Consider the following 23,810-nt stretch of genomic DNA (forward strand, 5'->3'; position numbering starts at 1 on the left):
TGTTGTATTGAGTAAGTTGGCAACCTTTCATTAATATACATTTTATATAATGAACATATTTTAATGATTTATTCTGTAAGTCAATAACATAGTTCTAGTTTAAAGTGTATTTTAAATACACCTGAAAGCTATTTCCTTCATTGGCAATTTGTATTTATGTGGTGCAACTTGACACATTACCAGGCTGATTATTTTTGATTTTTTACTTTTTTTTTTTTTTTTTTTTTTAACAATACAGCATTTAGTTTTTCACCTCTTACAATACTTTTTTCCTTTTCTTCAGCAATATCTATATGGTACTCAAACAAAATACTTGTCTTACAATGACTTCATTAACAAGGAATTGATTTTATTCTCAAATTCTGACAATGAAAGGTCAATTCCTTCTCTGGTTGATGGTAAGTTTCTCTTATTCGTTATTTTGTGTATTTTTCAGTATTTCTATTTTTTTTTCTTTTAAATCATTGAATTTTTTATGTGTTAGCAACCAATTGCTTTTCATTTACAGTATATGTGTGCTTTTTAATCCTGCTACTTTATGGCTAAACGTTTATGGACACCCCTCAAATTGTTGAGTTCAGGTGTTTCAGCTGCACCCATTCTTAACAGGTGCATAAAATCAAGCACCTAGCCTTGCAATCTCCATTAAACAGTGGCTGTAAAATGGGTTATACTGACTTTAAAAATGACACTGTCACAGGATGCCACTTTTGCCACAAGTCAGGTGAAATTTTTGCTCTTCTAGATCCACCCTGGTCAACTGTGAGTGCTATTATTATGAAGTAAAAACATCTAGAAGCAACAACAGCTCAGCCATTTATTTAGTGGCAGACCACACAAACTTACTGAAAGTGGTGGCTGAGTGCCAAAGTGCCTAAAAATCTCCTGTTAAATATGGAACAGTGAAAATGTAATTTCTGGAGTGATTAATCATGCTTCACTGTCTACCAGTCTTGACGGAGGAATCTCGTTTGGTGGATGCCAATAGAGCACTACCATCTGGACATAGTGCCTACTGTGACGTTTAGTGGAGGAGGAATACCTTTGGGGCTCATGTGTGATGGTCTGGAGTCTGGACCTTTGGCCATATCGTGTCTGTAATTGGGTGTTTATTTAATGTCTTATAAAACTTTTTCCACTTTCATAACTGCAAAGTTCATACCTTTGTCTTCTGTGGAATCACTTCTTAACTGTTTTGGAAAATGGATCTTGAGTAGAGATTCATTTGGGGAAGGGTCCTTTAATTATATTTTCACCTAAACATTGTATCATTTGTTTTATATATAAATAATTGTGCATTAAAGGTTTGAAGCCTGGACAAAGAAAAGTTTTGTTCACATGCCTTAAAAGAAATGATAAACGAGAAGTCAAAGTTGCCCAGTTAGCTGGATCAGTGGCAGAAATGTCTGCATATCATCATGGTGAGGTAAGTTCTCTCTTTTTTTTTTTTTTTTGGTAGCCAAAGAAGGTCACAATAAGAATGATATGCAAGTGTTAACAATTTTGCTTTCTTTACAGCAAGCACTGATGATGACCATTGTGAACTTGGCCCAAAACTTTGTTGGAAGCAACAATATTAATATTCTTCAGCCCCTTGGTCAGTTTGGTACTAGGATTAATGGAGGCAAGGATGCTGCCAGTCCTCGTTACATTTTCACTTTACTAAGGTGAAAAAATATGTCCGTTTTGAAAAATTTTTATTTCTTTTTTTACAAATTTATATTTTTTTTTCTAAAGAAAAACTCAATACATTAATGTACAGTTACATTTTTTACACTATTACATTGAATTTTATTTACTGGATTTCAAAGGTTGCTACAGTGTGTAGACATTTATTTTTATAGATGATACACTGCTCACAATTTGCCTATTTGAAGAAAGTCTTAATACCCCTTTTCTTACTCAATAAAACGAAGCAGAATTTTTATGGCTATGTAGACCAAGTATGGAATGATTTTCAAACATGCACCGGCAGTGCTAACACCTGATCGTCTTTGCATTTATTATAAGTACACCTAACTGTACCCTCTGAAATGGAGTGTGACTAAATGTTTATGGTAGGGCTAAATGTTGAAAGTATACTGGTGACGTGCAATCACAGTCTGAGTTGTTCTTACAGCAGATGCTGTGTTCAGAGACTGTCTTCATGTCAGCCTGCTAAACAAAATGGAACAGGATCTGCAGGGTGTAGGGAGGTGTACTTGTGCATGCATGTGCTGTGGTTCAGTCAGATTATCATGTGTGGTGTTTGCATGTCGTCTTGCATTATCCTGAGCATCACAACTTATTAAAACTTAAACATAAAATAGTTGGAAAAGTCCAAAAGATTGAAAGACCATTCCTTTGAGTGTGAAATTTGGAATGATGATGCATAGGGTAAACAGTCTTTAAAAAAACAAGGACATCTTGGGTAGCTTTGTTTTTATAACTGTTATTAAATTAATTCTGCCAATTTTCATGTGTTTTGGTTTGCTTTGAACAAAAATGGGGATAGTTTTTATGAATTTTTTTCAATTTAAATTAAAGATGGTTAACTATTTGAAAACACACCTAATAAAGATTTTTATTTTTTAATTTAAAATGTAACATCTCTCGTGGGTTCTCAACCTTTATAGCCTCGCGACCCAGCTTTACCATTTTTATTTGAATAGATAGATAGATAGATAGATAGATAGATAGATAGATAGATAGATACTTTATTAATAATGCCCCACTTAGTGAATTGAGTGTGATTTGAAGAGTGGAGTAGGTGCCCCTTGGTGAAACAAGTGCCATTAGATAAGCAGTGGTGGATGTATCCCTTGGCAAAATGCATGCAATTAGAATTGGGACAACTTCTAGCGCAGCCTTGTCTGTCACTTTTGGGGGAACATTTGGGGAATATGCTGTGCTACACTGAGCAAGTCGGTAGCTGAAAGTCCCAAATCCCCCTACTTGCTACCCTCAAACAGCAATCCATAACCCAAAAGTGAGTCTCAGCCCAGTGACTGAGGAAAAACTGCTCTAGAGAGTATATTTGTTGTTTGACACTTGAATGGTTTTTTGAAAAGGAAGCATTTAATTAAACAGTCATTATAGGCGCTGTCATTCATTGAAAGTAATGTTACTGAGTTGTGTAGTTAGATGTCTTCAAAAGTATTAATATAGCTTGCAGAAGGAAAATTTTTAATAGATATGAAGTCAAACATTTATTTTTTAACATTTGGCTCCTGAAAATTTTTTTGTATCTTGGAAGAGGCAGGTTTTAAAATGTAAGGATGACTACTGTAAATGTAACCAATAGCGTTGTACTTTTTGTGTATTTGTGTGGGTGTGTAACCATTTTCAAAAGCATGATCTTAAAGTATACTTCTGTTTCTCTGTTTCTCAGTCCTTTGGCACGATTGCTTTTTCCAAGTGTAGATTCAAATCTGCTAAAATTCCTGTATGATGATAACCAGAAAGTTGAACCTGAATGGTACATTCCAATTATACCCATGGTGCTTGTAAATGGAGCTGAAGGTATTGGAACAGGTTGGGCGTGTAAGATTCCTAACTATGACCCAAGGGAGATAGTAAACAACATCAATCGAATGCTTGATAACCAGGACCCCCTTCCTATGGTGAGTTTCTTTTTGAAGACTACAAATAAATTATTAAATAGACTTATTTTTGCTTTTTTCTGTCACTTTTCCTGGCGTAAAGCTTGAAATTCAAAGTGTTTCACGAATTAGTCCACCCAAAACAAATTTTGTCCATGTTAATACATTTTCTTCCTTTTTATCTTTATGAATGGTGCAATTGTATGTAATATTTCCCATTGACAAAGGATCTATAAATTCTTGCAGTTTAGGTTTACCTTTGATCTGTGTAAATTCAGAATATTTTTTCAGGTTATAGTAATGAAAAAGACTTCCATGGTTATAAATTCAGATATTTTCCATAATCCAAATAAATGCTATATTCTTTTTTTCTTTTTCTAAACAGCTTCCTAGTTATAAGAACTTTAAAGGCACTATTCAAGAAATTGGTCAGAATCAGTATATGGTCAGTGGAGAAATCTTTGTGGTGGACAAAAATACTGTTGAAATCACCGAACTTCCTATAAGAACCTGGACACAGGTAAATTGTTCAATATTATTGTAGTCCAGGGAGGAGAGTGTTGTTGTTGTTAAAGTGTCTTTTTGTTTGTGTTCAAACCTTACATCAAGTATTTTAAATGACATTTCTAGCAGTATGCATATTAAAATGACTGTCATCAGACTCACTGATTAGTAAATGAAGGCATTAAATCGGTAGTTTTTGACATGAGGCTTTAAAACAGTAATTTTTAACAGGACTGTGTTATCGAACTATATTTGAATACTTACTAAACTTCTTTGCTCTCTTTGTCTGTCTTGAACTGTTTCAACTTTTTCTTTTGTAGACATACAAAGAGCAGGTTCTTGAGCCAATGCTAACTGGAAGTGAGAAGACACCGGCATTAATAAATGATTACAAAGAGTACCATACAGATACTACTGTTAAATTTGTGGTCCGGATGAGTGAAGAAAAATTAGCACAAGCAGAAGCTGTGGGCCTACACAAAGTGTTTAAGCTGCAGTCATCCTTAACTTGCAACTCTATGGTAAGCCACTTTAGTAGTCTTGTTTTTCTTATACAGCTCACTTGATCATCTATTAAACTACAACTGACTAAATAAATTAAACACTTTAATAACCAAGTACTTATCTATCTATCTATCTATTATATTGAAAATGGATAGTTCTAATCCGTTATCATCCCATGATGATAAAGGTCATTTATGCAGAAGCTAGGTGAATTAGTTACTCATTTTTCTTGTGTTGGCAAGAAAAAAAAGTAATAAAGGTGATGTGGGCACTATAAGCACATGAGTGCCAATGCATCTGTTTACCAAAAGCTGTCGACATGTCTGATATGTCTGTTTTCCTTAGTGATCAACTCAAAGATAAATAAAATACAATTTTTAGTGGGTGCTTTCATTCAGTGGTAAATTTTTGATGAGCACAACATCACTGTATGCCACTATGGTTCCATCCACCAGATTTTAGCCAAGTTGAGCATACTATACATAGGAGTTTGTCACAAAATAGTAGCATTGCAATTCTGGTGGCTTGTTGTAGTCCAATCCCTTGTTAAGATGTTTTACATAGACTTAAAAAAACATGAAACATTCCTAGTGTCATCAGTAAACAATAACACCACCTGTCATGATACTTTAAACTGTGACAGGTAATTTGCATTAATGTCTTAATTAAGAGGGGAGGAAAGGCTGCAGGGATCTGTGGAATCCGGGGTGAACTTCTCCAGGCTGGTGGTAAGGCTGGCGTTGCAAGCAATCTTTTGCTTCCATTTGGGAGACTGGCATCATCCCAACTGACTGGAAAACGGGACTTGTCGTCCCCATCTGCAAAGGGAAATGTGATCGCCTGGATTGCAGCAACTACATGGGGATAACACTGCTCTCAGCACTGGGTAAGGTCCTTGCTACGGTCATCCTCAATAGGATCTGTGATCACTTGCTCACCTACCAGTGACCGGAACAGTCTGGTTTTACGCCTAAGAAGTCTACCATCGACCGCATCCTGGCGCTGAGGGTTCTCATGGAGCACAAACACTAATAACAGCAGAGTTTCTTTGTAGCCTTTGTCGATTTTTGCAAAGCGTTCGACCCAGTTGATCGAGCTCCCCTGTGGGACATCCTGAGGCTTCGCGGGATCCCCTCGAGGTTACTAGATATCATGGCTGGCCTGTACACTGGTACTGTGAGTGCCATGCAGAGTGGAGGCAGGACCTCTGCGTTTTCCCCAGTTGATTCTGGGGTTTGTCAGGGGTGTGTTCTGTTCAATGCTTGTATGGACTGGGTATTGGGCGAGGTCGTGGGGTCCAGCGGCTGTGGGGCATCTTTTGAAGAAAAATTCACGGATCTTGACTTTGCTGAAGATGACTTTGCTGATGATGCTGTGATCTTCATGGAGTCAATGGAGGCTCTGATCGGGGCATTGAGAGACTGAGTGAGGAGTCTGAGTGTCTGGGCTTGCGAGTGTCCTGGATTAAAACCAAGACCCAAGCCTTTAATGACCTCTTGGGCACAGCCATCAGCAGTGTGCCTGTTTGTGGAGAGAGTGTCGACCTTGTTGAGAGGTTTACTCACCTTGGCAGCGACATTGATGTCTCTGGTGACTCTTCCTATGAAGTTGGTAGACGGGATTGGGAGAGCGGGGGGGGGGTGGGGGGGGGATTGTGGGCATGTGGTCGCTGGAAAGGGGTGTGTGGTGCTCCTGATAACTATGCGAAAGGATGAAGGTCCAAGTCTTTAGAGTCCTGGTGCTTCCTGTCTTGCTATCTTGCTATATGGTTGTGAGACATGGACGCTATCCAGTGACCTGAGACAAAGACTGGACTCCATTGGTACTGTGTCTCTTTGAAGAATCCTTGGGTACCATTGGTTTGACTTTGTGTCGAATGAGCAGTTGCTCATGGAGTCCCAAATGATGCACATTACCTGCATTGTGAGGGAGCGTCAGCTACGGCACTATGGCCATGTGGAGTGTTTCCCCCAGGGTGATCTGGCTCGTAAGATCCTCATTGTTAGGGACCCGAGTGGCTGGTCCAGGCAAAGGGGTCGCCTACGTAACACCTGGCTGCGACAGATAGTCATTTCCGGATGGTGGAACTGGACCGCGTGTCTGCCTGGGGGGTTGCAAACCGGGATTGGAGTTGTTTCGTCATGTAGTGGGTGCGGCAGCGCACAGTACCGGTGCATGCTTCCCGACTTGACTTGTCTTAGTAAAACCACATAGTTAAAACGATAGTGCAGAGAACAAATTTAAATCCAAACATTGGTTACACTCTTTCTTCCTGTATTTCACTAGCTTGTACTACAGCAAGCTATACTGTAGGGTCAGATGCTCCTTGTCCAACTTACTAGTGTGACATAAACCTTGCTCTATTACTCTTTTCTATGCCAGTTAATGTGGTTTTGACTGCTGTCAGTATGTCTCATAGTTATGAGTGTTGTTTAACATATTGATCACTTTGCCTTATAGGTACTATTTGACCATATGGGTTGTTTGAAGAAATATGAAACTGTGCAAGATATTCTGAAAGAATTCTTTGAGCTCAGGTTACATTATTGTAAGCTGAGAAAAGACTGGCTTGTAGGAATGCTAGGAGCAGAGTCTGCAAAGCTGTCCAATCAGGCACGTTTTGTTCTTGAGAAGATAGAGGGGAAAATCTCTATTGGTATGATTATTATTTTTTTAATTCATGAGCATTTTAATTATGATTTAGCTATCTGTTAATTTTTTGAGTGTTTGTTACATCAACTTTCATTTATATAGCACATTTTCATACAGGCAGTTGTAGCTCAAAAGTGCTTTACAAGACAGCAAAAAAGTTATCTGTAATAAAAAACAAATAAGATATGTCATGGTTAGCCTGGACCAAGCAGTAATATTTTATTTGCTTTGTTTTCATTTTGTTTTTTTGTCAAAACCAGGCAACATGCTCATCACTTCAATAGAATTTAGAGGTTCTTAGTTGATATTTTAGGTGTCTTTTTTTTTTCTTACAAATTGGCATTTGCTAAGCAGTCAAATAATGTTATTTTCTTTTTGTTAGAAAATAAATCAAAGAGGGATCTTTTGAAAATGCTAGTCCAGAGAGGTTATGAATCTGATCCTGTGGCATCTTGGAGCAAGGCACAAGAAAAGGTATGGAAATAAGGTCAGCATAGTACGAGACTGCCTTGGATGTCTTTTTTGAACATAAAATGACACATTATCAAAGTTATTTCATTCTTCCTTTTACTGTAATGTTAATAACTGTCCTTAACCCTCTGCTGTTGAGGTGCCTTTGTTTAAACAAACTGCGAAAGTTACAGAATTCAGAAAAACAAATTAAACACTTGATTTGATTTTAGATACTCATAAAATGAATAACTCCCAAATTCTGGTTTCATTAAATTAAGATTTTTTTTTTGGTATATTGTTTAAGTTAAAGATCTAAGCATGGCATTTTTAGCTTACAGTAGTCCATGCAATACAAAATACTTCAATATATTTTTATTGCCACTGTTTCCTTTCTTAAAACATGCTTGCTGTTCATCCAGGTAAGTAAATTTGTGCTACGTTAAATATTTTGTATTCATAAATAGTTAGTTATCTGTCCAAATTCATTTGAATAAATAATTTGATGAATTGCAGCAATTTAGAATACTTGTTTGACTTTGCTGTTGTTTTCAATCATTTTTAAAACAATACACTTTGAACACCTTTTTTTCTGTTTGCTTAATTCCATTTTACATTTTTTCTTAAAAACATTTGCATATTTTTGTCATGTATGTTCTGTTAGTACCCCAATGTTAATGTAATTTCCAACCATTTCTGATAGCTATATTTTTAGTTTAAAAATGAAAATCTAACCGAATTTAAACAAATTAATTTACATGCTGTTTGAATAAACAGTGTACATGAAGAACTAACACTTTTTAGCATAAATTAGGAAGGTGTGAGTGTATGTTAATAGGAAAAGTTACGCTCGGTGAAAACTCGGTTTTTATGTTGTACTGCTCTGCAAAAGTATCCTATTCAACCTGTGCTGACCACAAAATAAATTGCCTTAAGACTTGACAAGGCTGAGCGGATTTGACTTTGCATATAAAAAATTATATTGTATTATATAATACAAAACTAGAAAAATTTATTTTATTACTTGCAAGTGCTACATTTTTCTTTCATTTATAAAATAGAAAAGCCCCACCATTGTGCACAGTTTGACTACTATAGAAATATTTCATTAAGTGTTTCTTTTCTCACTAGCATAACTTGCAGTATGTAGAGGGGGACATAGTTCATTGGGCCTTGTTCAAAGTCTCCATTGTGGAAGTGGCCACCAAGAGCTGCGGCATGAAGGCCATTTGTGCCTCTCGTGGTGGTGACTCAAGGGCCCAATGGTGGACACCAGAGGTGAGGGATACTATCAGGCTGAAGAAGGGAGATGTTCTGTGTGGTGTTAGCATATGAGACTCCTGAAGCAGTAGAGGGGTACAGAAAGGCAAAAAATAGGCTGTGACCTTAGTGGTCATGGAAGAAATAACCAAGTGTGGAAGGAATTCAGAGAAACTATAGAAAATGACTGTCAATTGGCCTGAAAGCAGTTCCAGCAAACCATAAGGCGATTTAAAAGGGAGAGTAAGGGCTTCTTTCAGCCTGTTTTCAGCAAGGGTGAAGAAATGCTGACTTGTACTGAGGATAAAGTCTGACATGGAAGGAACTTCTACAGAGCTCCTGAATGCAATGGACATGCCCTCTGGAGGAGGCAGAGCCAGAAGCTGATATAGGTGATCAATGTTCATTTCCCTGAGGGAGCTCACTAAGGTAGTTAAGCAAAGGGTTGAGGGGTCATGGTATGGTCCATTTTTTATAAAAGGGGAGGAGCAGGGCGTGGTCCAACTATTGGCAGATCATATGCTTCAGCATCCCTGGGAAAAGCTTATGCTAGCTTATTGGAAAGGAGACACTGTCCAGTCATGAAATTTTACATCCACCAGTAGCAATATGGACTCCATCCATGCCATGGAATAGTGGACCAGCTCTTTTCCCTCCATCTAGGAGGTGGCATGCAGTACGCACAATTGGTCTACATGTGATTTGTGGACTTGGAGAAGGCATATGACCATGTTCCTCAAGGGAATTCTGTGGGGCGTACTTGGAAATACTGGGGTCTGGGGCCCTTAATAAGGACTGTTTGGTCTCTGTATAATCACAGTGAGAGCTGTGTTTGTATACTTGGAAATACAACAGCACCAGTCTCTCTATGGACTGCGCAAGGGTAGTGCTTTGTCTCCTATCTTATTTGTTATTTTCTTGGACAGGATATCAAAGCACAGCAGGAGAAGGAAGGTTGTCCTGTTTGGTGGATTTAAAATTGCATCACTGCTTTTTGCAGATGACGTGGTCCTGTTGGCTTCATCGGGATGTGAACTCCAGCATGCAAGGCAAAGCTCTCAATTTACTGGTCAATCTGTGTCCCTTCTCAAATTTATGGTCATGAGCTTTGGGTAATGACCGAAGGACTAGATCACTGCTGCAAGTGGTCGAAATTAGGTTTCTCTGCATAGTGTATGGGCTCTCCCTTAAGGAGAGTGAGAAGCACAGACCTCCACGCTTGAAGTAGAGCTATTGACCCTCCACATTGAGAGGGGCCAGTTGAGGTGATTCAGGCATCTGACACTGTTGGCTCACAGACACCTCCCTCTGAAGATTTTATGGGCACGACCAGCTGGGAAGAGACACCGGGGAATAGCCAGAGCTCACTGGGAGGATTATATCTTCTAGTTGGCCTGGGAATGCCTTGGAAGTCCCATGACTTGGACTTGGATATGTGGTGGAAAATGAATGAAAAAAAATCATAGTGAGTTATAGATATTCACATTTCTAGTCTGTTTTTATTATCAAATGTGTGGTGTGATACCCCTAGTGACACAGAGCTCTTCATCTGTGACATGCTATTACAGAATCAAACTGTAGCAAGTCAGAAGTTGTAAGGATGAGTTGTTGAGTTTACGAGAACAGCCAAGGGGGTACATGGTGTACTCCGTGTAGATTGGCTGCCTAAATAAGGCAAAATTGCTGTACTTTTGCAGTGCAATATGAAACAGAAGTGTGATGAAAATTCATGAGGGAATCCTATAACTAGCTAATACCTGCCATTCCTACTCGCATAATATGGTACTCACCAAGGCAATGAGTAACTTCAGTCGTTAAATGTGACATTGTTTCTTTTGAAGCTATATAATCTGTATTGTGACAGCCTCATATAGGGGTTTTAAAAACGTTGCTTATTAATATGTGTGTGTGAGTTATCACACTGAATCTTTAATCATTGCAACTCTTAGTCTGGTGATTTATTATCCTATTGCTGTTTACTTTGCTGTTGGTGTACAAATTGCTGACAAGTTGTTGATTCAAGTATGTGTGTCAATTTGCATCAACACAAATATTGTGAGATTTTAGAGGGCAGAAAATATTAAAGGAGCTTAAATTCTGTTTTGTATGCACTCAGTATGTAGACAATGCTGTACTTTACCGAAGCATGTACAGCTGTATACAGATCTTTAAAAACATTGGGGAAAAATTTGACAGATGCTAGAGGCAGGTGTCAACATTAGCTTGAGAAAGGGAATGAAGTTGGATAATTATTTTGACTGGCAGAAGACAATCTTTTTACGTATTACTTTATTAAGTAGATGTTAAAATGAGCATTTTTTAATTGTCACTTACAGACATCAGAAGAGGATGAAATGGATAATGATGATGATAATAGCTCTGTTGATTCAGGTTCTTCTTCTGGTCCGAATTTTAACTACATTCTTAATATGCCTTTGTGGTGCCTCACTAAAGAAAAAGTAGAGGAGCTTTTAAAACAGAGAGATGCTAAGGTAAGAAGAAAAAGTGTTGAATTTAGTTTTTAAAAATCATTTTTAATGCTGTTTTAATTGTGTAACTGTCTATTTTAGAGCTGCCAAAACATTACCAATTTGTTACTATATAAAATGATAAGTAGTTTATGAAAATGGATGGATAAAATGATTATGTATGGTTAAGTAAAATGCAAAATATTATTAGGGAGACTATTTGAGACTTCTTCACCTTTTAATGCTATACAGATGATGTAGGCACTGGCCCCATAATTGTTTCTGAAATGTATACCACAAATAAAATGCTTGTTGTCACCTAATCTTGAATTTTATGTCACCTTTGTGTAAAAGATGCACCATGCTCTGCATTTACCTATGTATCTAAGACTAACATTAATGAATGTACCATTAATAAATGAAGATGGGTAACTGGCTGTCTTGAAAATACTATTGCCAATGGCAAATACAAAAAATATAAACCAAGTCCCAAGCCTTTTATTTTCACCAAAATACTATACATTAGCCTTGATGTTTATAACTAGGCCTCCATTTCTAGGGTTAAATCTGAAAAGTAAAAGCCGATGGTAAACAGTCAAAATGTTTCTAGAATAACTTTACTTTGCAGCATAAAAGTTTCTTTGTTCTTACCCAGGATTTGAATGCTGAAGCAACTTTTCTCAAATTGAATTAAAAAAAAATTAATTGAATAAAAACCCCTACCATATTTGTCATTGACACAATGTCATCATTTTAAAATGCTTTTATCTTGTTTTTTGCCATTTAGTTTGTAGACATACATGGCCATGTGAAACAGGGGGTAGTAACATAGGCAAGGTGGCAATTCCATCACTTATCAGTCTTTTCATTGAAGCTTCATTCTACAAAGAAGTTGCTTTGCAGGGAAGGGTCATGCATTTTATAGGGAAATAATCTGTGTAAGTTCCATTACAAGGTTTCAGAAGACTATTTTCTAACACTGAAACTGAAAGGAGGACATACATTTTGTTTCAGCCACTAAACTGAAACTGTTCCTTTGTTGGACTTTAGAGAGATATGTGCAAAGAACATCGTAGAAAGTGAAATACTTATTTTTTTTGTCAACAGTTAACTAATGTGAATTGCTTTTATACTGTATGTATAATACTGTATTATAACACAAATAAAGGAATTAGTATAGATTATCTTTTTACTGACCTGTATAGGCAATGAATAAATGTTGTTTCAAAAGACTGGAAGAACAATATAAATTAATAAACTGTATGCATAATCATATTTGCTTCCTCAGAAGCAACATTTACATTCTTTCAATTTTTGGCATTTTCAACATAATGCTTATACTTTTAAATCTTTGACTTAATTATTGTTTGTGTGTCTATGTAAATATTGTGTGTGTGTATGTATAATTTTTTGTTTATTGTTCAGTATGTTGAAGCCATTTGTTGATGATTTTGAAATGAGCAATTTAAAAATTATCATTTAAAGCGCTTATCTTTTTTTACAGTTCTCAGATTAAAATTTTAGATGATGGTATTATTAAATATTAAAATGTTACTTAAAGCTAAAAGAAATAACTAATGTTTTGCTAAATCCGTACACACACAGACATTGACAAATTTCCAAAAAGATGCACAATTACTGGCTGAACCTCTTCTGTGTTAGAGTCCTTAGTTCTTACACCAAGTTGCCTCCCATTGAGCCCCCTTGTTCTGTCATGTGCACGTAAGTGCAACTTTAGCTTGAGACCCACCTTAATGCTCAGAGGATATAGCCGCTTATTTAACTTCAATCTTTAAACTTGCAATAAAGGGCTGCTGATACTCTAAACGTCTATTCCATTTTGCGCAACCTTGTTGACAAAGCATCTCATGAATAAGTTAAATGTTTTTTGTTTTTTTTTCTCTTTAAGAAACACGAACTTGATATCCTACAAAGAAAATCACCACCTGATCTTTGGAAAGAGGATTTAGCAGCATTTGCTGAAGAGCTTGATGTATGTTAATTTTTCATTTTTATAAAGCTAAAGTAAATGAGAATTGTATGTTTCTTTGGCTTTTATATTAAGAATTTTACTTTGGATTTAATTTCACAAAATAAATAATATAAACATCTAATTTATTTACTATTAAGATTTAAAATCTCTATCAAATTTTTGCTTTAGCGAATTGAAGCTCTAGAAAGAGAAGAAGTAAATGCTGGGAAAAGCGGCAAATTAGTGAAGGGAAAAGTAGGAAAACCAAAAATGAAGAAGTTACAGCTTGAAGAGACTCTGCCTTCACCATATGGACGCAGAGTTGAGCCACAAATTACCCAGGCTGTGAAATTAGATGCCTCGAAGAAAATGACAAAAAAGAAAAAGGTAAAAATTCCAAAATATTAAATGATTAGAATGCTTTACTTTAAGAAAAAAACATTTTAACATTTTAAAATTGCTGAGTGAATTACTTTTTATAATTATACAAGTATATTTTTATTAATGTTACATTTTTAGGGAGACTTTGATCCTTCAACAATTAAATTGGAGTTTGATGAACTGGGTGTTACAGAAGAGGGAGGTACAGAGAATTCACTAACTACATCTGGAGTAAAAGCCAAGACCCCTCGTGTGAAAAAAGAAAAGAAGGAGCCAGGTAATATTCTTTTTGAATCATGCAGCTTAAAACTGAATGAAAATACCATATTGTGATTTTAACTTAATTTATCCAAATTTTTGCTAGGTACTCCAAGGGCTAGAAAAGTTCCTGGTGCTAAAGGACCTGTAAAGAAGACTAAAAAGAGGAATCCTTGGTCAGATGATGATTCCAAATCAGACAGCGAATTTGATGAGGCAGAACACGTGGTAATTCCACGCGATCCAAAATCACAGAGATTATCAGGTTTGTATTAAAGTGATAATTTGAGTGAAATATTGTTCATTCAGAAATATAAAATTACAATTTTGGAAAATAACTATGATAAAACATAGAATGCATGCTGTGAAATTTTTATGTAGTTGAACATTAACTTGCTAGAGTGAATTAGTTTTCAATACTAGAATGTGCACTGAGATTCAAAAAAAATGATACAACCATGTGAGTTATTAAAATTTTATGCTGAAACCTTGAAAATCCTGAGATTTTTTTCTTAAATAGTGGGTGGGAAGCATTTAAACAGTTGCTGCAAGTTTTTGAGGAGAAAGATTCCTTGTGTCCATTTTTGTAGAAATTTAGCATTTGTAAATTTGTAAGTGGTTATTTTTCCTGGCTTGTGTCTCATGCTGAGGGAATAGGCTCCACCCTATGACTCTGAATTAAATTAAATGATTTTGAAGTGTTGAGTTTCAATTTTAAATTTTAAGACTGCAAAAATGTTTTTTTTAAAGCATTCCAATTTCAAATAGACAAACCATTTTGTAATTAATATATAGTGTGTTTTTTTATTTATAAATTGCATTACAATAAGTATAGGAAAGGTTGCACAAGTAAACTTAACACTTACTTGTGTTAAGTCATTGTCTACATTAATGGTAAAAACACTCTTCCTAGTTGACCAGTTGATGTTGGTTTGGTTTTACTCGTCTGTCACTTTGATGAAAGTAGCTAGGATCACCTGACCTAGTCAGAGCATGTCCTTTTTTTTTTATAAACCACATCTTTTGACACTAATTCAGTTTCTCTCCATTATTCAGCTTGGTTAGTTCATTTACTTGCCCCAGATGAGTTTGGATACCATTCTTTACAAGTGCTTTTTTCATTGACTTGAATGATCTATTCATGTACAACTTTCTGGAAGTTTTTATTTTTGAATTAAATAATGAATATTTTACTTTATTGCTCAGTGCTCTTTCCCCACACCACCCACCACCGTTTCACTTGTTTAATGCTGGCAATAAAACAAGGCAGTTTGAATACCAAGTGGCTCTTGTCCGTGTCCTACTCATCATAAGTTGCTTCTAAATAAAAAATCTGACTAAAAAGTGTTTAACCTATTTTTTATTTGAATTTGTAGCTTCGAAACCAAAATATACTTTTGATTTCTCGGAAGATGAGGATGAAGAAGAAGATGAGGATGATGTTAGAATTGTGTCTTCCCCAGTAAGAAGCTGCAAAGATGAAGATTTTGTAATATCTGAGAACAGAGAGCAATGTGAGGATGAAGATGACTTCCCTTCAACCAAGTCTGTATCTCTAACACAGTAAGTTCAATACAGTATGAACTTCTGTCTGTCATAGCATGTCTACTTGCATGCTTATACTGATTGCCCATGGAATGTATTTATGGGTAAAAGAGAACATTGTATTTTTTTAAACATGATTGCTTAAATTAGCTTTATACTATTATCATGCTTTTAATTTTTTATGTGCTCATATACAATGTTTGTTCTTTAATAATAATAATAATAATTCTTTGCATTTATATAGTGCTTTTCTCACTACTCAAAGCGCTCAGCAATTGCAGGTTAAGGGCCTTGCTCAAGGGCCCAACAGAACAGAGTCCCTATTGGCATTAACGGGATTCGAACCGGCAACCTTCCAATTGCTAGTGCAGATCCCTAGCCTCAGAGACACCACTCCTTTAAAATAAATTTGACCAAAATGATTGTAGGCGAAGGAGCATGAGTAGTTCATGGAAAAATGGCATGTCTGTACATCATGTGCAGTAGAGGTGTCAGGAGAAATGCAATTCAATTACTGGGTCGCCGAAAGTTGGTGCTTAAAGGATGTATTGAAGTAAAAAGTGTGGAAGTGGCAAAAATCGACCTTGGTAGCAAATGCAGTGTTTTTATATAGTGTGCAAGATTTGGGTTTTTGATATCTCAAGTATAAAATTTCATTTCAAATATTTAGTGTATGGAATTTCTGATACTTAGGAGACATGCTTAGAACATTAGAAACTTTTAGACAAGAATAAGGCTATTCAGCCCAACAAAGCTCACCAGTCCTATTCACTTAATTCTTCCAAAATAACCAAGTCTAGTTGTGAATGTCCCTAAAGTCCTATTGTCTACCACACTACTTGGTAACTTATTCCATATGTCTGTGATTCTCTTTGTGAAAAAAACTTCCTAAAGTTTGTGGTAAATTTTGCTGTTTCCAACTGTGTCCCTGTTTTCTTGTTGAGCTCATTTTAAAGTGACAGTCTCGATCGACCTAATTCCTTCGTAATTTTTAAAACGTCAATGATGTCACTTAAACTCCTTTTGCTTAAACTGAAAAGGTTTAATCCTTCCTCATAACTCATTCCCTGCAGTCCTGGAATTTTTTCAAGTGCTTTTATTTTTGTAGCCTGGAGAAAGAACTGTATACAGTACTCCTGTTGAAGGTTCACCGGTCTGTTGTAAACACATTGTTTGCCTTTTTAATGTCTTCAGGGCCCAGCCTGTAAGTTTAATAAGTTCAATACATATAAATCCAGGATGTACTTTCGATATTCAGATTTTAAATTGAGAATTCAAATCTAATATTTTCATTTCTTATGTGTAATACTTTACATTTACTTATGTTAACCTTCATCTGCCACAAATCTGCCCAAGCCTGTATGCTGTCCAAGTCCTACTATAATGATGATGACTGTAATTCAATGTATTTGAGGTTATCTGTTAGTCTTCCTAGCTTTGTAGTACCTGCAGACTTAATCATCTACTTATTTATATCCTTATCCATATTTTATATATACAGTATATAAAATAGCAGCGGCCCTAGCACTGACCACTGAGGGGCAGCACTCTTCACCCAATTTCTTTTAAGGTTCCTTGCACCATAACCCTTTGCTTGTTATGTTATAGACTGTTTTGCACCCATTCCACACTACATCCTGAATTCCCACTTCTTTTAATTTGATGCCAACCTCTCATGTGGTACCTTATCAAATGCTTTCTTAAAGTGATAATGTCAATATGCACCACTCTGATTGTGTTCTTTTGTTGCTTCCTCATGGAATTCCAACATGTTAGTAAGACACCACCTCACTGGTCTGAACCCATTCTGACTGTTCAGCAAAACTAATGTTCATGCCTTGTGGTATTCAGCATTTTCCTTAATAATTCTTTTAATGAATTTACCAGTGATGTTTGTTAAGCTTACTGGCCTGTAGTTACTAGGATCTAACTGATCACTCTTTTATATAACAGGATAATGTTATTTTCCTGTCCCTTTGGAATTTCCCCAGTGCACACTGACTTTCTAAATATGCATCAGGAGTTTATACTGTATATGTACTCGCAAACCTCATTAAACACTCAAGGATAAATATCTGGTCCTGGTGATTTGTTTTATTTCAGCCTTTTTAATCTGAGCAGAACTTTTCCCGCTACAATTTTTAAATAGCTCAGCACCTCCATAGTAGTCCATGTTACTGCTGGGAGGTTATCCACTTCCTCTCTCGTGTATACTTCAGAAAAATGTCAGTTTAGAGCATTCATTGTCTTACTGTCAGTAAAGGGAAATTAAAATATATAATTCCTGATACACTTAACCTCCTTCTTGACTGTTCTTTTCTACTAAAATACTGAATCTCTTTGCGTCATCTTTTGCCTTAGTAATAATACACACTTATCTGTTATATGCCTTTTTAACTGCCTTTTACCTTCCCTAATATCTTTCTTAATGGTTGCCTTCGTGTTCTTATAAGCCCCTACAGCTGTTTTTTCCTTTCCATTATCTTTTTCTGCTCCTTATTAACCCCCTGCAGCGTTTTTTTTTAATATCCTAATTATTCCAAATTTTTGTGTTTCACCTGTCCTATATTGTATAAAAATGTTTTTAAACCTGTTCTGCTGTTCATCAATTGTTTCTACACATTAAAGCTTATCCCAGTTTCTCTTTTAGACTTGCTGCATCTCCAATTTTTTTTTTCTACCAAAGTTGAAAGTTTTAGTCTTTGTATCTTTGCTCTTCCAAAACACTGAGTATATTACGGTCATTCAAGCCTAGTTGTTCAATCACCTCTATACCCTGAATTCTGTCCTGGTTATTACAAAATACTAAATCCAGACAAACTTCCATCTGAGTTGGTGCTCTAAAATACTACGTTAGTAAATCGTCACCAATTATGTCTAAAATCTTCTGTTCTTCTACTACACTATTTGCAAGGTTAGTCAGTTAATATTTGGGTAGTGAAAGTCCCCTGTAAAATTGCCTTTTTAATATTATTAAAAAGATGCCCATTGTAATTACTGTCAGCATTTTTGGTTCTGGGTCTATAGCACACTCACTCTTCTGGTCCCTTAAGCACCTATAATACTCTCAGCCTTGACTGCCTACTGTGTGTCTGTCTTAGAAGTTATTAAACTTTTCTGTCTGTTTTCCTAACTTTGTGTCCATCTTATTACTTCCTTACTTCAAAGCTCTCTACTTAACACAGGTGGTACTCCTTCCTATTAATAAACCTTGTAACCCTTTTAATTGCACTATCTTTACTGAAGGCTAAGTAAAACTCATTTACAGAGTATCAGCTGCTAGTTATTTACTTTTTCAATTGTCTGTTTCTAACACTGCTTGCAATTGATCTAGTGCTTATTCATTAGATGCCTGTGAGTTCCATTTCTTATGAGTTGCCAACACCCAGTATGCACTGCTCATATAAAGTGCTAAGCAGGGATCTAGCCTTGTCCCTTGTATGGTACAAGCAAATTATAAATTAGCTGATTGTATTGAAACTCCCAAACAAACCTATTTATATTAGTGGAGTGCATCATGTATGTTTTTACAGATTATAAATTATGCAGTTGCATTTTTAAGCAGAGTAGCATTAACATAGTTTTAATAAAAAAATCAATAATGAATCAGATGTAAAATGTTTTAGCGCCAGAGCTGACAATTGCCTGTAACAGATTTTGCCATATTTTCTTTTTACAGGTTTCTGATGATATACTGAAATTAAACTAAACTCATCATGGTTTCACTAGATCAGTCAGTGTTTTGAAAGTTAAACTTGGCTGTTGATTAGAATAACATCTCTGAATGAGCAATTGGTGGAACATGACCTATTGGTGTTTTTTTTTTTTTTCCCAGTTTATGTAGAAATAGTAACAAACAATATTTCATTACTGTTTTATGATGGTAATTATTACTTTTCTGAACTTACTAATGCTCATGAGAGAATGTACAATTAAATCTGTATTTTTTCTTGTAAATACATATGTAATGTGCTGCCTACAAGAATGTAGTTTTTTGTCTGGTTTAAACTAAAGGTTCCTAGGTATTTGCTGCCCCTGCATTTATTTGCATATACAACATTTATGAATGTATTATTTTTTCATTCTGTTAAATTCATCAAATTTTTTGCATTTTTTTTCAGCAATTATGTCATGCTTAAGTCTGTACTATAGAGATGAGATTTTAATTTCTATTTAGTTACAGATTCAGTAAAACATGCAGCTTGACCAGGATGTCCGATCAAATGACTGCATTATGTACAGCATATTTTTTTTTGCATTTTAACTGTTGTGTAGTCAGAAATAATCAACATAAAACATACAATTTGAAAGAATTTATTATTTGTAACACATAGATTCTTTTGGTGTTGAGTAGCTACAAATTATGCAGTCCTTAAGGCATATTGTTGTACAAGTCTCTTTTATTGGCTATTTTAAAATTGTGTGTACAGTAAAGTAAAACAGTCTTTAACTATGTAATTTTAATTTGGATTAAAGCACTAATTTTTATTCTGTATTTTGTTTTACATTGCCTAGATCACCAGTAGAGAAGAATCATGAACCAGCAAGTATATTTTCAACAAAATCATTTAATTCTGAGAAAAATAATGATAATGGTATGTTCTGTTTTAATTCTTGTATTTCTACATTTTTTATGGCACTGTTTAGGTTTTTTAATTATATGGCAGGCCAATTTGCTCCATAGTTTGATACCCTTTCTTTTACAATTTAACAAGTATCTAAACTTTTAAAATATTACAATATACCTCTCCCTAACCTTATCTTGTTCTATTTGGAAATAAGCTATTTGTAAGGGAAAAATTACATTTGATCATGCATACATTTTTAACTACGCTTTTGCTTATATTTCAAAGTTTTTTTTTCTTTTTCTGTGACATAGCTAAAGTCCAAACACCTATTTCATTGGCATTGATTAGAAAGTAGAGATACTTTTTTCATTCTGGGATAATTGAATTATTTCTTAGTTACATGATAGTAGCTACGTTGTTCTGTATACCAAAAAGAAAAACAAAAGTAAAAAGACAATAAGGTGGAACGAAAAACAAAAGTAAAAAGACAATAAGGTGGAACAACTATTTATAGTTGATCTCAGAAAAATGTTGATTTATATAATAATTTAACAGAACTTGATTTGAATAGCAAACTGTTAAAAAAAAAAAAAAAAAAAAAAAATGAAGTAACACTTCCACAATACTGTTTTGAAGCATATAACCTATTTTCTGTGAGTTAAAGAACAAACTAAGATTGTCATTACATTTAAATTGCTTAATTGTCCTGTATGTTTCCTAGATGGGAAATATATGTGCCCATTTCTGCTCTGACTCTTTTGACTTAACCCAGAGAAGCACCAGTGTAGTGAGGAGGTTATGAGTAGTGTAGTTAATGATTGTTTAAAATAGAGAATTAGGGGCCGGGCCAGTGTGATTGGGGCAGGTCACATTTAGAACTCTACATGAAGGGCTGAATAGCAGTATAAAACAAATGTCTATAGTAACTTAAATTCTAGATCAAAGTTAAAATGCATAAGTAACACGTTGCTTGGGTGAATGCTAGGAATATCAAAAATTCTATAAATGTGTCTGAGTTGTGTGTAGCTGAGCATATTTATGATAGTATAGCAATAACAGCAACATGGGCTAAATAAGAAAGATGAGGATGAGTTTAACATAGATGGTTACACAGTTTTAGGAAGGATAAAAAAGGAGGGAGGTTGCTATTTATACAAAATAGAATTTAAATGCATGTCGTCTTATATTGAATGATTTTCCACATCTTAGTGATCACATCTGGATTTGATTAGAAAGTATCAGGAATAGAGGCCTTATTTTAGGAGTGTGTTAGACTCCCCACACCCCAATAAATGTAGAAAGCAAGTTCATTGTGCACCTATTTAATAATATTATAAAGGCAAGTTTTGAGGAGAACATTATAATTAAGGGGAACTTTAATTATCTAACTATTAACTAAGCCAACCTTGTAAATAGTGGAGCACAAGACCATGAGTTTTTAGACGAAATCAGTGACTTTTTTGATGGAGAAGCTTGTCTAGATTTTATATTTTGTTATAATCAGTATACTGTTCAGGGAGTAGAGGGTTAAGTGGCTTAATATAATACAGTTCTCAGAGTTTTGGAAGAACACAAAGAATAAAATTGTTAAATTTATTTTTGGAAGGACAAATTTTGAACAGATGAATTAAAGTGTAAACTGATATAAGTTTTTAATAGTAGAAACAACCAAGGAACAGGTTTGAAAACATTTTTTTCATATAATGCAGAACAGGGTAATCCCAAAACTTGGAAATAGTTAAAAAAAAAAAAAAAAAAAAAAAAAATAAAATAAAAACATTACTGTTTAAAAAAGTAGATGATAAAGAATCTGCAAAGGAAAATACAGCTGTACAAGGCTTGTGAGGCATAACTTCAATGCTAACTGTAGGGTATAATAGAGCAACCATTTAAAAGGATCTAAGGGAAGCTAAATGGAAGTTAGAGAGTAACATTGCAGGTAACATGAAAGATGAACCAAGGAGAGTCTCAGTATTTTAGTAAAAACTGTTAGAAGATGTGAAGTGTATCTGGAATAGTAAGGGGAAATTAAAATATATGGACAGTGAAATAGCGAGTGATCTAAACTTGTACTTTTCTCAAGTTTTCACATGTGGGGCAGTGCATAACCTCCTAGCAGTAACAGGGACTACTAAGGAGGTACTTGGTATCTTGGAAATTATAGAGGGACAAATGCTGCTTAGATTAAATATTATTTAATCTAACAAATCACTAGATTACATTTGTCTTCAAGGACCCAGGGGATTAGTGAGTGTATATACAAACGATTGATGCATATGTTTTTGAAAGTTGCTGCACTTCAGGGATATTTCTAAGGTCAAAAATAGCAAATATTTTTCCTATATGTAAAAAGGGTGTTTGGTCGGATGCAAGTAACCATAGGCCTGTAAGCCTAAAGTGCATCACAGGTAAATTAATGGAAGAAAGATTTAGCAGAACATGGCAATGACTGGAGTTTTATGGAAAAGTCCGCATGGGTTCAGGTTGGCAGGGTTTGTGATTTTCTAACAGTATTGATGAATGTTACTTTTAAAAGTTACTTAGTTACATTGCTCATTACTCAAATACACAGTAACTAAATGTTTTATGCAGTTATAAAATGCTATGCATTAAAAAGAGTGCACTACTTTTGTGTGGCATTTTCTTATTTTGTATTAACCAAAAATAACTTTTATTTTTTACAATATAATATGCACTTACTCTAAAAATATTAACTTAAGGGACAACTATTGCGTTACATTACTTGTTACTTTAAAAAGTAATTGGACTATATAATGCATGTTATTTTTAACATACCATCCCCAACACTGTTTAGTACTATGCTGGAATTCTATGAAGAAGCAAGAAAAGATGCTATCAAAGTGGTGTGTATAATTTTATCTTGATTTTCAAAAAGCATTTAATATGGTACCACATAAGACGTTGGGCATCAAACTAAAAAGTGGTAGTTCAGGTTGTAGTTTGTAGGTGTGTGTAGAATTGGCTAAAAGACAGGAAGCACAGGGTTATTATCTGAGAAACCCCATCATATAGTCATAGGAAGAGAAAGTGTTAGATTTGAATTCATATTGAACTTGTCATTATCAAGGCAAGCCATTAAGGTTTACAGAATGTTGCATTATATAGCACAGATGTGTACAGTGCAAGTCAAAATAGGTTATGTTTAAGTTTTGTAATGCACCAGTGAGGCCTCACCTGGACTAATTAGTACTGTGGATAAAATCTGTTACTTTAAAATGAGTTTAACAAGAACTCTGGGAGAACAGGTGAAAAGCCATGGGTAAAATTCACACAAATGTTAAGAAGGTTTTCTTAACACATAGAATTATAGATGCATGGAATAAGATGCCAAGTAGTGTGGCAGACAGTAGGTCTGTATTGACTTAGAAACTTGACATGATGTTAGTTTGGTGGAATTAGGTGGACAGGACTGGCAAACTTATTCGACTGAATGACCTGTTCTTGTCAAAAATTTTCTAATGTTCTGTGGCTTTTTTTTGCATTATTCACCATGCTCTGGTAGGAAATATACCCTTAGTTTTTATCCTTGACTTTTTTAGTAAAATAACTTCCTTTGGTGTTTAATGTAACTGTTAATTCTGGTAAAAATAATTTGCATATTATATATGTATATATATATATATATATATATATATATATATATATA

The 23,810-nt window shown here is 35.0% G+C and overlaps 1 protein-coding gene across 2 annotated transcripts in view; it reads left to right on the top strand.

Annotated features, from left to right (window-relative positions):
- The window catches only part of top2b (DNA topoisomerase II beta), a 136,280-nt gene that overhangs the window by 98,635 nt on the left and 13,835 nt on the right, over window positions 1–23,810 (top strand). For both annotated transcript variants that reach the window (XM_051935519.1, XM_028818156.2), the window contains exons 18-32: window positions 284–398; window positions 1,305–1,426; window positions 1,519–1,667; window positions 3,371–3,602; window positions 3,967–4,101; window positions 4,406–4,606; window positions 7,050–7,245; window positions 7,624–7,715; window positions 11,288–11,443; window positions 13,329–13,412; window positions 13,581–13,778; window positions 13,911–14,049; window positions 14,137–14,295; window positions 15,407–15,593; window positions 20,091–20,170. In XM_051935519.1, coding sequence (XP_051791479.1) covers window positions 284–398; window positions 1,305–1,426; window positions 1,519–1,667; window positions 3,371–3,602; window positions 3,967–4,101; window positions 4,406–4,606; window positions 7,050–7,245; window positions 7,624–7,715; window positions 11,288–11,443; window positions 13,329–13,412; window positions 13,581–13,778; window positions 13,911–14,049; window positions 14,137–14,295; window positions 15,407–15,593; window positions 20,091–20,170 — 2,245 coding nt within the window. The remainder of the gene's footprint in view (window positions 1–283; window positions 399–1,304; window positions 1,427–1,518; window positions 1,668–3,370; window positions 3,603–3,966; window positions 4,102–4,405; window positions 4,607–7,049; window positions 7,246–7,623; window positions 7,716–11,287; window positions 11,444–13,328; window positions 13,413–13,580; window positions 13,779–13,910; window positions 14,050–14,136; window positions 14,296–15,406; window positions 15,594–20,090; window positions 20,171–23,810) is intronic.

The sequence above is a fragment of the Erpetoichthys calabaricus genome, chromosome 13 (assembly GCF_900747795.2).
Source record: "Erpetoichthys calabaricus chromosome 13, fErpCal1.3, whole genome shotgun sequence".
NCBI lineage: Eukaryota > Metazoa > Chordata > Cladistia > Polypteriformes > Polypteridae > Erpetoichthys > Erpetoichthys calabaricus.